The sequence below is a fragment of the Macaca thibetana genome, chromosome 2, assembly GCF_024542745.1.
Source record: "Macaca thibetana thibetana isolate TM-01 chromosome 2, ASM2454274v1, whole genome shotgun sequence".
Classification (NCBI taxonomy): Eukaryota; Metazoa; Chordata; class Mammalia; order Primates; family Cercopithecidae; genus Macaca; species Macaca thibetana.
This window is the reverse complement of record NC_065579.1, coordinates 172,670,521-172,686,389: the sequence shown is the minus strand read 5'-3', so window position 1 is coordinate 172,686,389 and position 15,869 is coordinate 172,670,521. Positions and strand designations below refer to the sequence as shown.

General features: G+C 42.7%; 2 protein-coding genes across 6 annotated transcripts in view; both read right to left on the bottom strand.

Moving 5' to 3' along the window:
- Positions 1-10,505, bottom strand: part of ZBTB11 (zinc finger and BTB domain containing 11) — a 31,952-nt gene extending 21,447 nt beyond the window's left edge. Inside the window, exons 1-3 of one of the 3 annotated variants that reach the window (XM_050778928.1) lie at positions 8,383-10,505; positions 3,765-4,000; positions 2,910-3,141 (exon numbers count right to left, since the gene is read on the bottom strand). In XM_050778928.1, the coding sequence (XP_050634885.1) occupies positions 2,910-3,141; positions 3,765-4,000; positions 8,383-8,692 (778 nt within the window). In that variant the 5' untranslated portion in view covers positions 8,693-10,505. Of the gene's footprint in view, positions 1-2,909; positions 3,142-3,764; positions 4,001-7,049; positions 7,855-7,878; positions 8,014-8,382 lie in introns of those variants that run through there. The other 2 variants (XM_050778930.1, XM_050778929.1) reach the window with 2 other exon arrangements.
- A 2,709-nt stretch (positions 10,506-13,214) lies between these two features.
- Positions 13,215-15,869, bottom strand: part of RPL24 (ribosomal protein L24) — a 488,826-nt gene continuing 486,171 nt past the window's right edge. For all 3 annotated transcript variants that reach the window (XM_050778952.1, XM_050778950.1, XM_050778951.1), the window contains exons 5-7: positions 14,906-15,042; positions 14,564-14,627; positions 13,215-13,339 (exon numbers count right to left, since the gene is read on the bottom strand). In XM_050778952.1, coding sequence (XP_050634909.1) covers positions 13,259-13,339; positions 14,564-14,627; positions 14,906-15,042 — 282 coding nt within the window. In that variant the 3' untranslated portion in view covers positions 13,215-13,258. The remainder of the gene's footprint in view (positions 13,340-14,563; positions 14,628-14,905; positions 15,043-15,869) is intronic.

Below are 15,869 nucleotides of genomic sequence, written 5' to 3'. Positions count from 1 at the left end.
GTTGGTTAATAGATACAAAATTACAGCTAGATAGACAGGAGGAACATCTTCTAGTGTTCTATAGCACTGCAGGGTATATAGTTAACAACAGTTTATGGTATATATTAAAAGAGGCACAAGAAGCCTGGCATGGTGGCTCACCCCCTGTAATCTCAGTGCTTTGAGAGGCTGAGGCAGGAGGAGTCCAGGAGTTCAAGGCCAGCCTGGGCAACAAAGTGAGACTCCATCTCTATAAACAAACAAATCGAAAAATTAGTTGGACAAGGTGGTGTGCACCTGTGGCCCCACCTACACCAGAGGCTGAAGCAAGAAAATTGCTTGAGCCCAAGAATTGCTTGAGCCCATGACTGCATCACTGCACTCTAGCCTAGGGTGACAGAATGAGACTCTGTCTAAAAAAAAAAAAAAAAAAGATGAAAGAATTTTGAATGTTTTCAACAAAGAAAGCTAAATGTTTGAGGTGATAGGTATATCCTAATTACCCTCATTTGATCATTACTAATTGTATACATGTACCAAAATATCATTTTGCACACCAAAAATATGTACAATTATTACATGTCAACTAACAATAAAAGGAGGGAGCCTCTCTGAACCTATTCTGTTTCAGGCACTATCTAAAAATAAATAAAAAGGAAAAATCATGAAAAGGGTAAATTTTGTTTTTTTTTTTACAATTTAAAAACTTTACTAAAAAATCTCCTCTCTCTCAAATGAAATGGACAATTATAGCAGAAGGAAAAATTATGGGGGGGACTTCAACATCCAGGGATATGGCAGACTAAGATACCGTAAATGACCCACTTAAGATAAAAACATTTTGCTGTTCAGACAGGGTCTTGCTCTGTTGCCCAGGCTGGAGTGCAGTGGAGCAGTCTCGGCTCACTGCAACCTCTGCTTTCTGGGGTAAAGTGATCCTCCTACCTCAGCCTCCAAAGTATCGGGGACTACAGGCATGTGACACCATGCCTGGCTAATTTTTGTAAATTTTGGTAGTCACAGGGTTTCACCATGTTGCCCAGGATGGTCTCGAACTTCTGAGCTCAAGCAATCCACCTGCCTCAGCTTTGAAAAGCGTTGGGATTACCTGCGTGAGCCACTATGCCCAGGCCTTATCTACTTAATATTTAAATCAAACATATTTGTAAAATAATGTCTATTTCACCTATGATTGGCTCACATATTTGCTGAACAGTATACAAAAATATGCATACGGAATGAAGATTAAATGATGTATTATGTTGGAATATTAGGATGCTGTGCCGTAGTTTTTTTCAGGCAGACATTTCATTTGCTATAAATTGCTGAGAAACCAGAAAAGAGCAACACTATGCTTTCAGATGCATGAACTATAGGGAAAAAATTCCAAAGCAAACATATCAAATGAATAACCTGTGATGGGTTTTTATATTCAGATGGCTCAGTGTAAGACGTATTTTCTCCTTTGAGTCACCAAACACAGAAAAAAAAACAAATACCACAAATCTAGAAAGTAATGCCAACTATAAGCTACAAAAAGTTTTTGTTCATATGTACATCCCCTGAGCCTAGGCTAGTTCTTTGCATGCAGTGGATGCTTAATAAATATTTATTTATATAGAGAAAATTGTTAGTGCTTTCTTTTTTTTTTGAGGGGGATGGAGTTTTGCTCTTGTCGCCCAGGCTGGAGTGCAATGGCGTGATCTCAGCTCACTGCACCTCCACCTCCTGGGTTCAAGCAATTCTCCTGCCTCAGCCTCCCGAGTAGCTGGGATTACAGACATGTGCCACCATGCCCAACTAATTTTGTATTTTTAGTAGAGATGGGGTTTCTCCATGTTGGTCAGGCTGGTCTCAAACCCATGACCTCAGATGATCTACCTGCCTCAGTCTCCCAAAGTGCTGGGATTACAGGCATGAGCCACCGTGTCTGGCTGTTATTATTGCTTTCTCTAAATATAAAGCCACTGCTAAGAAAAAATGTATCTTCCCAGAAGAGATAAGACTAAAAAGAATAAAGCATAAAAGGATCAGTGGTTAAATAATTAAGAATTTACCTGAATAAAGTCACTTTTTTGTTTCAAAAAGGAAAAAATACTTCAAAGTGATGTACATAATTCAAAAGTTACAGCAAGTTTTATATTATGAGAAAATGTATAAATAATGCTACCTATTTTAATTCTTCCTAAATTTCATTTGTTGACTCATAAGCCAATATATAAATTCTAGTGAAGCCAAAAGAAAGTCGAACTATTTATTTACAACAATAATATGATACAAACAAAAAACCTGGAATTTTGACTTTTCTATATTAATAATTTGATTATTGAACTTAAACTCTAATAATTAATCTTTAAAAACCAAAAGACTTATAAAATACTCTACGATTACATGCCCCACAAAATAAGACATAAACAGTCAATTTTTATGTACTTTTTATTTTTAGAGGCAGGGTCTTGTTATACTGCCCAGTCTGCAGAGCAGTGGCTATTCACACGTACAATGACACACTAGTCTGGAACTTCTGACCTTAAGCGAGCCTCACATCCCAGCCTCCCAAGTAGGTGAGACTACAGGCGTGCACCACCACACCTAGCTTAAACAATCAATTTTTAAATAACATATTCATTTAATGTAATAATTTTATTGCACTTATGGATTAAGCTCAAATTGTTTTTAACAGTTTAAATCCCAGAAATTCTTCTTCTGCTATAACTGTCTCACTTAAGAGGTAGTGAAAGGAAATGACACCCTTTTCCATAACTCTACCACAGAAATCTTGCTAAAAAGAACCTTTTCAGCTCAGCTTAGTCTACTGCTGTAAGTGGGCTTCTCTTACTTTGGCATAAAGTCTGTGTGGAAGACACACATAACCCCCTCTTCTAGAATGTCATTACAAGCAAAAAGCAAGAGTAATAGAAAACCCTTACCAGAAAGATCCACCACAGCCTCATGACTGGAAACAGCTCCTTTCTCAATAAAAAGATCTCGAAAATACTCGCTATTTGCTGACAAAACAGATTTATGCGCTTTGTACTCTTCTCCTTCAATTAACAAAGTAACATCACAGAACTGGTTGGAAAGTCTCTGTTCGTTCAGCTGTTTTAAGACAGCCTGACAATGTTTTGGAGAAGAACGTTTTACCACTCCTTTGGTGTCAACCTGTCAAAATAAGTTTGAGAGCAGGAGTAATATATTACCTGTATTTTTTACCCTTAACAAACTTTAAAACAAGACACATTACATATTACCTTTTACCAGGTATGAATAATTTGATATTTTCTTTGTTATCTATGTATTTAAATAAAAAGATATGTTGTCCTATTCTCTCTATTTTCTGCCATGTTCATTTTACCTGGTCTAATGAAAACCCGTATCTCACCTCTGGCTGCCTCTTCTTACTGATCAGAAATGTGATGATGTATGAAACTGATGCAGGTGAAAAACAAAGACCTCGCCAGATTAATTTTACCTTGGGGCATAAACCCAGAGACTGCTTCCAGAAATGTAAATCTGTCTACTTGCACCAATATATCACCACAAAAGAAGGGAGGGAGGATAATTAACAGCAAACCAACAGGTAATTATTAGTAAGTTCATTCTGAAAAAATAACAGGAACATTTATGGTAAATGAAGAGGCAGTTCAGCTTATATAACACAGTACATTGCCATTTTGTCTTATTCAATAAGCAGTCTTAGTGGTTCGAGAAAAATAAGTCACCAAGGCTGCAAATACTAGTACGCTAGTTACACATCTTAAAGCTGACTGGAGAGTACCACTTACAAACACAAGTTCATGTTTGGATACTGGCTTCTTTTTTACAGGCTTGGAGGCTGTAGTTGGAGATGAAGTAAAGTTGCTCAGGTCATCTTCTGATTCATTACTTTCTTCTCCAGATTCAAGGTCTAGTCCCAATTCTTCCAACATTTCTGAAACATCTGATATTGGACGGGATCGATCTAGTTTCTCCTGGCATTTGCTACACTGTTTGATGTAATCTTTGACTTGCTTCAATATACCTACAATGAAAATATTAACAAGTCAAATTTAATACTGTTAACTGAAAACAGTAAAATATATTAATCTGTGTACATTAACATGTTTCAGTATATATCCCATAAAATATGTAGAGTTTATTAGAATGTAAAATATACTTTTTTCCAAAAAATATAAGGTTAGAAATGATGTTCTCCTGCTGAGGTAATTTTTTTTTGTTTATTCCCAGTTATGTGTTTCTCCAATCATAAGATGACTATATAGCTCCACTCATTTTCATGTGAGTTGCAATGTTTTCATGCAAGAGGAACTACATGAAACTGCCAATATTCACCTGTTTTTGACCTATGCAAATTAACACTTTAGGGCGTGATGGGACACACCTGTAATCCCAGCTACTCCAGAAGCTGAGGCAGGAGACTCACTTATAACCCGAGAGGCGGAGGCTGCAGTGAACTCAGAATGTGCCACTGCACTCCAGCCTGGGCGACAGAGCAAGGCTCTGTCTCAAAACAAAACCAAACAAATTAACAATTTAATATGGCTCAAGCCAATACTTCTCCACCCCAGTGACATTAGGCTTGACCATATGATTTGATCTGCACACATGATGTGTACCATATCTGAACACAACCTTAAGAGGTACTGAGTATTTTGCACCAGTTCTCTGATCTTTGTCCCCTCTCACAAAGAACAGTATGTCCCAGAGGGATGCTGTTCTTAAACCTGAATTTCAGATGAAAAAAGCTGAAACCAATCTGTAGCCTGGAACAAGCACTACAACCAAAACTTGTAATGAAAGTTTAAAATAAATCTTTTGTTTCAAAAAAGCTATGAGATTTTAGGGTTGTGTGAAACAATAGCATATGCAATCTAACAAAGGTTGACTGTATACAAGCCATTCACAAAAGACGATTTTGAATTTCAACTTCTAGCTCCCGGCATGCTGGGGTAGGGGTGAGGGAACAGGGATAAGGTTTATATATATATATACACATATACACACACCCCACTACCATCCTTGTAAGACAGACAATTAATTCCCATTCTATACAAGAGGAAAATAAAGCCCTAAGAGGAACGAAACTTGTCCAAAGTCACATCTAGTAAAATGGCAGAGCTAGGCCTCCAGAAGTCACGGGATTTTCAGTATATTATTCTACTTATACAAGAGCATGCTTGTCCATACCTAGGGCAGAAAATTACCCTCAAATCTTCAAATAGGTACAAATGAAAAGGTTATTAGCTAAAATGATAGAGGTATACACTATATTCCTGAGAAGTGTTTTAAAATGCCGAATTATACAAAGCTCCTTATGCTTTTTTTTTTTTTTTTGAGATGGAATATCTCTCTGTCGCCCAGGCTGGAGTGCAGTGGTGGGATCTCAGCTCACTGCAACCTCCACCTCCCGGGTTCAAGTGATTCTCCTGCCTCAGCCTCCCGAGTAGTTGGGATTACAGGCCTCCACCACCACACTCGGCTAATTTTTTGTATTTTTAGCAGAGATGGGGTTTCACTATTTTGGCCAGGCTGGTCTCGAACTCCTGACCTCAGGTGATCTGCCCGACTCGGCCTCCTAAAGTGCTGGGATTACCGGCATGAGCCACCTTGCCCAGCCACCAAGTTCCTTACACTTTCAATCTTCATATAGTATTCAAGCAATATTTTCCAAATTATATTATGTCCCACACTGATTATAAAAGTATACACTGAAGTCATAAATTCAGAAAAATTTTAGCTATATACAATTGATATTATCATATCAGAACCTCTGACTTCTACGGTGAAGAAACCTGTTTAACCTAGGAATTTGCCAAATTTACTGGTTTACAGAGACTTTTTGTTTTTGCAGAACATAAAGAAACAGTGGGGCTTGGGGCGTGGCTCACGCACGGGAGGCTGAGGTGGGCGGATCATTTGAGATAAGAAGTTCCAGACAACTAGCGTGGCCAACATAGCAAAACTCAGTCTCTACTAAAAACACAAAAATTAGCTAGTTGTGGTGGAGCGCGCCTGTAGTCCCAGCGACTCCGGAGGCTGAGGCACCAGAAGCACATGAGCCTGGGAGGTGAAGGCTGCAGTGAGCCGAGATCGCGCCACTGCGCTCCAGCCTGGGTGACAGAACAAGACTCTGTCTCCAAAAAAAAAAAAAAAAAAAAAAAGAAAGAAAGAAAGAAAGAAAGAAAAAGAAAGAAAAAAGGAAGAAAGAAACAATGGGTTCGGGCCGGACGCGGTGGCTCAAGCCTGTAATCCCAGCACTTTGGGAGGCCGAGATGGGCGGATCACGAGGTCAGGAGATCGAGACCATCCTGGTTAACACGGTGAAACCCCATCTCTACTAAAAAAAAATACAAAAAAACTAGCCGGGTGAGGTGGCGGGCGCCTGTAGTCCCAGCTACTCGGGAGGCTGAGGCAGGAGAATGGCGTAAACCCGGGAGGCGGAGCTTGCAGTGAGCCGAGATCGCGCCACTGCACTCCAGCCTGGGCGAGAGTGACTCTGTCTCAATAAATAAATAAATAAAACATCATCTCAGGTTTTTGTCTTTTAAGACACCGCACACTAAAAATTTAAAAAACCAACAAAAAACTGGATTGGAATCACTCACAGATAATCAACTTAGAAAAAGAAAATTCTGAACACAAAATACCACATAACACTGGGTTAAGAAAAGTGTAAGATCACAAAGGTCAGCTGTGTGACTTTTGTTGTGTTATTTAACATTCTAGTGCTTTTAGTTTTTTCATCTGTAAAACAGATAGAGGCTGAAATGGGAGGATCATCTGAGCCTAGGAGGTCGAGGCTACAGTGAGCTGTTTTCGTGTCACTGCAGCAAGAAGCAAGCCGCCCTACACTCTGTCTCCAGGGAAAAAAGGAGGTAAGTATTAAGGTTTTATGAAGGTTAAATAAATGCCAAGTGCTAACGACTATATCCTGCATATATAAGCTTGCAGTATTACCTGTAGTTAAAATGATCATCTTTAACAAATTCTGAAGTATTCAGTGTGAGACATTTGTTCAACAAATGTCTACCCAAACCCATCCAAACAAAATGCAGTGATTACTTCATTACCTCAAATTTACTCTTCGCATTTGTCTGTCCTTACAGGAATTTAATTCAGATACTGGTTTAAAATGGAAAATAAATGGAAGAATTTGATTATCCACTAGTTCGTAAACAAATAAACTTGACGTTTATAAACCGAAAATAATTTAGAAACTATTCAGTAATTTCCTTATTCACAGACGAAGTAACCAAGACTTATGAATTAACTTTTCCGTAGCCATATGGAGAGTGACAGAACTGTTCCTAAAAAACTTTCTTAAATGAGACTGTAAACTGTTACTAATTCTGACAGTTTGAATATTCATCAACTGTGGAGAGGGAAGATGGTTGAGAAGCCAAGGCACTTGCTCTCCTCCCCTACAACTGGTTCCCAAAGAGTCAAGTAACTTTAGAGCTCTATTTTTTGACAATCAAAAAGTCACAGTAATCATATCTTTTCTGCGTATATACAATGCTACACAGTTCCCAAACGCGTTTTTCACATTAGGGGAAAGATTAATAAAACATCCAGAGTTACGAATATCAAGCTGGGCGCCGTGGCTCATGCCTGAAATCCCAACACTTTGGGAGGCTGACGCGGGAGGATCGTTTGAGGCCAGATGGAGACCAACCTGGGGAACGTGGCGAGACCCGTGTCCACTCAACCAACCAACCTCCCCTCACCGCAAAACCAACCAACCAACCAACCAAAAAAAGAGTATCTGATATCTTTTACATTTAATTCTTGTTCTTAAAAAAACGCTCAAGGCGATTTCCCAATCACTGCTTATCACTTCTGCAAATAATTGTGTTATCCCTTATTTACGCGGCAGCGACGAAATTTGAGGAACACTACCGAATGTGTCCAGAGCAGCTCATACTTGCTCGCCAAAACCCAAGCGTAGCACTAAAGAAACGGGAGACCTGGCTTCGGGTGACTAGTTCCTCCCTCCAAACGTCAGCACAGAGTTGAAAACGTGCACCCCGCAGCCTTCACTGCCGCGGGCCAAACGCCACCTCCGGAGGGCCGGGGCCTCAGCCTCCACGGGCCGCCCAAGGAGGCGGACCTGGCGCAGCCCAGGCGTCCGGCCCCTCCCCGCGGCAGGCCCGGCCTCCGGGGAAGCCCCCTTGGTCCCACCCTGGGCCAGGACCCGCCCCCAGCTCCGCCGGCCTCCTTCCTGTGGGAAGTGCGGCTCCTTTCGCGTCCCCCACCCTCTCGGCTCCGCCTGGCAGCAGCAGCTCCGACGCCCAGAGGCGTCCGAGACCCTCCGACTCGTGGGTGCGCAAACAGGCCTCGCCAGCGAGCCTTGCCCAGGCAACGAGTCGCCAGCCCGCCCCCTTACCGCGGGCCAGGTCTCACCTCGCCACCAGTACGTCTTGGACAGGTAGTGCCAGGTCTGATGCCGGGTGTGGTGAGTGCCGCCGGGACCCAGGTGCGCCGCCTCGATGAGGTCCCGGCGTCGCTCCGGCTGCAGCACCACCTCCAGCTCCGCGAAGGTCTTGCGGTGTCGCTGCCGCCGCTGGTAATACAGAGTCCCGCCGCGCACCACGTAGCAGGCGGCAGCTTTTCGGATTTTACGCTTGACATTGCCTTCGGTGCCCGGCGCGTATGGCTCGCGCTCGTTCGTCAGGTAACGCAGGATGGCCCGGTAGCTCTCCTCGCTTGACATCGCGGACCGCGGCTCCCTGAGGGCGCCTGTCAGGGACAGGTGAGAAAAACGGCCCACTACCTACGGGCGGCTGCAGCAGGAGCGGCGGCACCGCAGGGAGAAACGGCTGCGCCTTTGGCGAGCACTCTTCGACGGCTCCCTTAGTCCGAAGGAAAAGGGGACGAGTTGGTAACCAGGGGGAACTGCACTTCCCCAGCGCGCGGGATCCGCTGGCGACTGACAAAATGGCTGCTGCACCACCGGAAGTGACGCAAGCCAAGGGCGGGGACTGAGCCCTGATTGGAGCGCACTCTCGTTTTCTGGCTTGATGGAGCCTATCCAGTGACGTCAGGACTGCGGGTGGACATTTTGGAAGCGGGTAGGCCTTTCATTGCAACTCGAAAGGTCTTCAAAGCAGACATCTTAAGTCCTGGCAGTTTCTTCATTTTTCCCCTTTCCACGCTTTTTAAGGAGCCACGTGAAGGGGGAGCTGGTGGACAGTTGTGAGTTCATGGGAGACATCCGTAAGGGGTAAAGGAGTCCGTTTTTACGTTTACCTTGAGACTCCCGATATCATAAAAGCATATTTTCAGGCTTTTGGAAAAATATTAGTCTCTGGACAGGGGACCAGAGACAGCCCATTCACATGGAAATTTAGATTTCAGTTAACAGTTGTAACATTTTCAGTGCACCTGCTAGCTCCAGGCTACTCAAGGAAGAGTCGAGATTTTTCTGGAATGATCAGCATATGTAGTCAATCTTATTGCGAGTGGAAAAGGGGGTAACACTATTATAAAGCTTTATTTACATATATTTTTACACAAACGTAGGGGAAAAGGTTCTCCATTTTGCACCAAATATATATAAGGGCACAAGAAGGGGAGCAGACTTGAACTGTGTCTCCCAGCGCGTGCTGAGGATGCTAATTCAGATATTTAGCTGGTATTCCCGGAGCAGCGACCCCGGTCACCCTTTTCTGGAACGAATCTGCAGCGCTCACAGGAGCCCAGGGCTGACATCCCTCCTCGGGGACTGGGGTTGGACACTGTCGCCTCTTTGTTAAAGCCAGAACATTTTAGGCCGAGGGCTCCAGCTGCAGAAACGGCCAGTACACTTCTCCACCAGGGGATCTGTAGTCTCTGGGTGACGCCCTTTGACCCTTGTAGAAGTAGCTGACGGGCAGACAGGTGAATACAGTAGGCTCGAAAACAGAATGATACACCCAACCTCTGGTGTTAGGGGCGTGTTTCTGTGTGTGTGTGTACACGCAGCAGTTCCCAGATGGCCCGGACATCCTTGAAAAAGATTCCAGGTGCAGGGACATGAGCCATCAAGTCCCGAAAGAAAAACTACAGGCCTGGGACCTACTTAATTGCTGAGTTTGCCACTATAGCTCAAAGGAGGAATTTAAACATGGAGATGCACCTCTTCCCCCATGGGGTGGGGCAGTGAGAGCGGAAGACCAAATGCACCTTCTGTGCAGCTGGTCTACCTGTTGGGCCAGCCCCAGTCTCCTGTCATATTGACTGTCTTCAAATATTTTGGTCGGGCGTGGTGACTCACGCCTGTAATCCCAGCACTTTGGGAGGCCGAGGCGGGCAGATCACGAGGTCAGGAGATGGAGACCATCCTGGCCAACATGGTGAAACCCTGTCTCTACTAAAAATAAGAAAATTAGCTGGGTATGGTGGTACACACCTGTGGTGCCAGCTACTCGGGAGGCTGAGGCAGGAGAATCGCTTGAACCCGGGAAGCGGAGGTTGTAGTGAGCCGAGATTGTGCCACTACATTCCAACCTGGGTAACAGAGGGAGACTCCGTCTCAAAAAAAAAAAAAAAAAATTTTAAGTTAATTGATATTAAATATTAAACATTAAGTGAATACATTCAAATCTGTAAACAATACAGATAGGATGTAGAAGAGTTAAAAAAAAAAAATCCCTTTTTTGCCAAACCACCACCTGTAAGCACTGACAAGCCTGCTGATGCACGCATTATCCCTTGGGCCAATAGAAATACACGTTTTAATAAAATGCTTTCCCAGTGGCCAAGTTGCCTTCCTGAGTAAAGCTAAACTTGCTGTAGTGAGAACAGGTAGTGTTTATTTCTAGCTTCTTCTGGGTCCCAGGTTACCTAAGACTCAAGGGCAATGAGAATGGGCAGCTCCACTTCCTTAAAAGCCAACATTTAGCCCAGAAAAGCAATACTTTAAGGGGCCATTTTATTCTCCAAATATTAGCAAGCATAGCTTTACATTCAAGTTGGGTATAATGACTTTATTTTCCCAGTAATTCCCTAAATAAAACATAACATTATTACAAAAAGATTCTTAACCATGCAAAATCTTAACATTTTGCTTTTATGAGCAAAAGCCTGTATTTTCCATTTCTTATATTGATTTTAGTTTACATTTTCATGTTCTCAAAAGGACTTACTCATTTTACCCATAACACTTGGACGTCTGAATGTTAACATGCACTAGAAAAAAAAAAAATTCTATCACCTTGGATAGGATAGGGATGGAGGAAAATATTGACATTCACTATATACCCTCACCTAGTATATGTGTAAAATCATGTTTCCCTATGGCCGGGCGCGGTGGCTCAAGCCTGTAATCCCAGCACTCTGGGAGGCCGAGACGGGCGGATCACAAGGTCAGCAGATCGAGACCATCCTGGCTAACACAGTGAAACCCCGTCTCTACTAAAAAATACAAAAACCTAGCTGGGCGAGGTGGCGGGCGTCTGTAGTCCCAGCTACTCGGGAGGCTGAGGCAGGAGAATGGCGTGAACCCGGGAGGCGGAGCTTGCAGTGAGCTGAGATCCGGCCACTGCACTCCAGTCTGGGCGACAAAGTGAGAGTCTGTCTCAACAACAACAACAAAAAAATCATGTTTCCCTAAAGAGGACTGATTTGTCCACTGTTGTATCCTTGCAAGTTGGCACAGGTTGGCAGGTAAAAATGACTTACTTTCTGTAGAAGTAGAAGCCTATTCTTCACATGTAAGCTGTGATTACTATTTTATCACATCTTAAATATGTAAATCTCAGGCTGCGGGTGGTGGCGCACACCTGTTAATCCCAGCACTCTGGGAAGCTGAGGCAGGAGGATCACCTGAGGTCAGGAGTCCGAGACCAGCCTGACCAACATGAAGAAACCCCCTCTCTACTAAAAATAGAATTAGCCAGGCATGGTGGCACCTGCCTGTAACCCTAGCTACTCAGGAGGCTGAGGCAGGAGAATCACTTGAACCCAGGAGATGGAGGTTGCCGTGAGCTGAGATCGTGCCGTTGCACTCCTGCCTGGGCACCAGGAGACTCCATCTCAAAGTAAGTAAATAAATCTCTTGCATATCAGTTTATTCAGACATTTTTGTAATTTAACATGGCTCTGGCAAGCCCCCAGCTCAACAAACTACTCTGGGAATTTAGCCAAGGATAATTTTTTTTGGTTTTTTTTTTGAGATGGAGTCTCGCTCTGTCGCCCAGGCTGGAGTGCAGTGGCCGATCTCAGCTCACTGCAAGCTCCGCCTCCTGGGTTCACGCCATTCTCCTGCCTCAGCCTCCCGAGTAGCTGGGACCACAGGCGCCCGCCAAGTTTTTTTTTTTTTTGTATTTTTTAGTAGAGACAGGGTTTCACCGTGTTAGCCAGGATGGTCTCGATCTCCTGACCTCCTGATCCGCCCGTCTCGGCCTCCCAAAGTGCTGGGATTACAGGCTTGAGCCACCGCGCCCAGCCAGGATACTCTTTATTCAAGCAGCAGTGCTTTTCATTTAGACATTACTTTCTGCAAGCAAGAGCAGATTAATAAAGCTGGTAGTTTTTAGCACCTTCAACTCAGCTATTAGCAAATGGTAGGCGAGATAACAATGACTATAAGCAAACCAATATAAACTAAATTTGTCTATCATGGGAAAAGGTAGTTTAACAAGAGAATCATTTTTAAAGTACATCTTTCGGTTTTTTGATACAGGGTCTTGTTGTCACCCAGGCTAGAGTACAGTGGCACGATTTCAGCTCACTGCAGCCTTGACCTCCCTGGCTCAAGTGATCCTTCCACTTTCCACACTCCCAGCTTCCCAGCTGAAACTACATGCACTCTCCACCATACCTGGCTCACTTTTGTATGTTTTTGTAGAGATGGGGTTTTGCCATGTCACTTAGGCTGGTCTTGAACTCCTGAGCTCAAGTGATCACCTGGCTTTGGTCTTACAAATGCTGGGATTACAGGTACAGGCGTAGGCCCCTGCACCAGCAACATCCTAATACTTACAGCATTGTAACCAAAGAGTTAAGGCAATGAAGTTTTTGTAATGTGCCCTATACACCCCAGCCAAGCAAAGGTAGCATCTGACCATACCCATCTTCTTACATCATTTTGCTTAACCTCTCTCCAAGGAAGAGGCTTACTTTATAGGATGCATTATTCCTGAGGAATAGACTTTTTAATAAAATACTTATGTCTTACATTCTTTACTAGGTCACCTATGACCATGTAAATCCAACATGCCTGTTACAAGAAAAAAAAAAAATCCAGCACAACCTAGAGTTATAATGCAATCTTTATTTAAAAATCGAATCTGCCAGTTTAGCGTTTTCCACCAACTCGGGGAGCTGAAACTTTCACAGGCTTCACAATCTTTTGCTTAGGTGCTGCCTTTGTAGGTGCCTGTAAAAAGGTAACGTGATATTACTCCACAAACCTTTTGTTACCCTATTATTACCCATCTCTCACATCCAGATTGTTTATGTAGCTTAGATCACTGTCTTAGTAATTTAACTGCATTCCTAATGACAATCTTTTAATGTGACTCCCCTTAAATATTTAAAGCCCATCTTTACAATGAAAAGACAAAGACTAAGAGACCATCACAGATTGGAGGAAAGTAAGGAGACACAACCAAGTGCAGTGTAGGATCCTGAAATGCATCCTAACAGAACCTCACAGAAAAGTTCTCAGTAACAGTACAGTGTTTACTCAACTTTTCTCAATGTTATCAATGTAGATAACCATAGTAACTTTCAAAACCAGGCAGGGTGCAGGGGCTCATCCCAACACTTTGGGGTGCTAAAGCAGGTGGATCGCTTGAGCTCAGGAGTTTGAGGCCAGCCTGGGCAACATGGCGAAACCATCTCAACTAAAACACATATTAGCTGGGCATGGTAGCGCTTGCCTGTAGTCCCAGCTACTTAGGGGGCTGAGTCAGGAGGATCACTTGAGCCCAGGAGGTTGACGCTGCAGCAAGCTGTGACTGTGCCACTGCACTCCAGCTGGGCTACAGAGTGAGACCCTGTGTTGAAGGGAAAAAAAACCAAAAGCCAACCTTTATTTTTCCCAATTCCTAACAGTAACAGATACTTTGGCTTATGGAGAGGACGAGCCCTCTGGAGACCTGAACCAATTAATTGGTTACCAACATCATTTCCAATTGAGCCTTGCAATCAATACCCTAAAACGGTGAAACTTTCATTATCACAATTTAGATTGAAAACAAATTTTCCAGCTGGGCGCAGTGGCGCACACTTATAATCCCAGCACTTTGGGAGGCTGAGGTGGGCAGATCACCTGAGGTCAAGAGTTCAAGACCAGCCTGTCCAACATGGTGAAACCCTGTCTCTACTGGGAAAAAAAAAAAAAAAAATTAGCCAGGTCTGATGGTGTGCACCTGTACTCCCAGCTACTAGCGAGGCTGAGGCAGGAGTATTGCTTGAACCCGGGAGGCAGAGGTTGCACTGAGCCAAGATCAGATCATGCCACTGCACTCCATATCCTGGGCAACAGAGCAAGACTCCGTCTCAAAAAACAAGAGAGAGGGAGGAAAAAAAAAAAAAAAAAAGAAAAAGAAATTTTCCTGTTGTATTGTTCAAGAAAGTCAAGAAACCCCATAATTACCTTAGCAGCAGCCATTGCAGTCTTTTTAGATGCTTGCTTAGCCTTTTTTGCTTCCTTAGCAGCCCTGTGGGGTAAAAATAACTTAAGGCAAAAGCACTTTACTCCTTAGTGGTATAACTTACTATTAGAGTTAGACTGTACTGGACAAGTACAATGACCATATTCCTTCCTTCCCCTCCTGCATTTATTTGTAGGCTAAATCCAAAGAGTTTGTCAATAATTTTCATTAACCACCAAATCACCTTAAAATATATTAGACTATATGGTAACTTTAATTACTGAAGACCCAAACCTAAAATCCATCCCAATAGGTGAAACGCTCATAATGAAAGCATTCCTCACCTGATAGCTTGTTCTCGTTGAGCCTTTCTAACTTCAGGTTTCTGATTCCTCTTGGCCATTATATCAGCAAGAGATGCACCAGTAATGGCCCTCTGGAATTTGACTGCTCGGCGGGTTCTTTTCTTTTGAATTTCTTCCTGTAAAACAAAGATGAGGGGCACACTTAGGAACCTTCCTTCAAGAATTTAGAGGGAGGAAAAATTAAGTCTTTTAAGACACGGCAAATGAAGTCTTTTAATATTCATATTCAACAAAAAATAATTCATACAATTATTTGAAAATAAAACATGTTTTCCACTTATGGATTAAGCTATTACAAATCCTAGCCATTTTTTACCTTAAAGAGACACACAAAAAATTGAACTCTAAGGAAAATGGTTATTCCATGAACTGCATAGTATAAATGAAGACTATTTCTACTTTTAATAATTTACTTATTGAAAAAAATTATCAAATTCAACTGTTTTATCTCAAAGGACTGTCACTAGGAGAAATACTCAAGTTAGACAATGATTTGACAGGAGAGCCACCAAATGTTAGGTAGGATATGTCTAAGAAGGCGTTGTGGAATCTAACATTTCCTGTACATTCTATATTGGAAACCTGTACTACAGTATTTATGAGAAAAAGATCTTGCAGTGCACCTTTAAGTCCAAGAACAAAGTATATGTGAAAAGTTGTTTATTAAGGCACAGAAATGCAAAAGTACCTTAAAAACTTTTAACAAAAATAAAGCACATTGGTTTATAGACATCCCAATTTTAAACTTTTTAGAAAGATGAAATCTTGTTTCTACAGTAAAATGGCAGTTTTTCTACAGTAAATGGCAGTATTTACCTGCTTAATATTTTTGTCTCAAACCAACACAAACATTTTTCTTATTGTGGTAAAAATGTAAAGTTGACAATTTTAACCAAGCCTTGCTCTGTTGCCCAGGCTGAAGTGCAGTGGCATGATCTTGGCT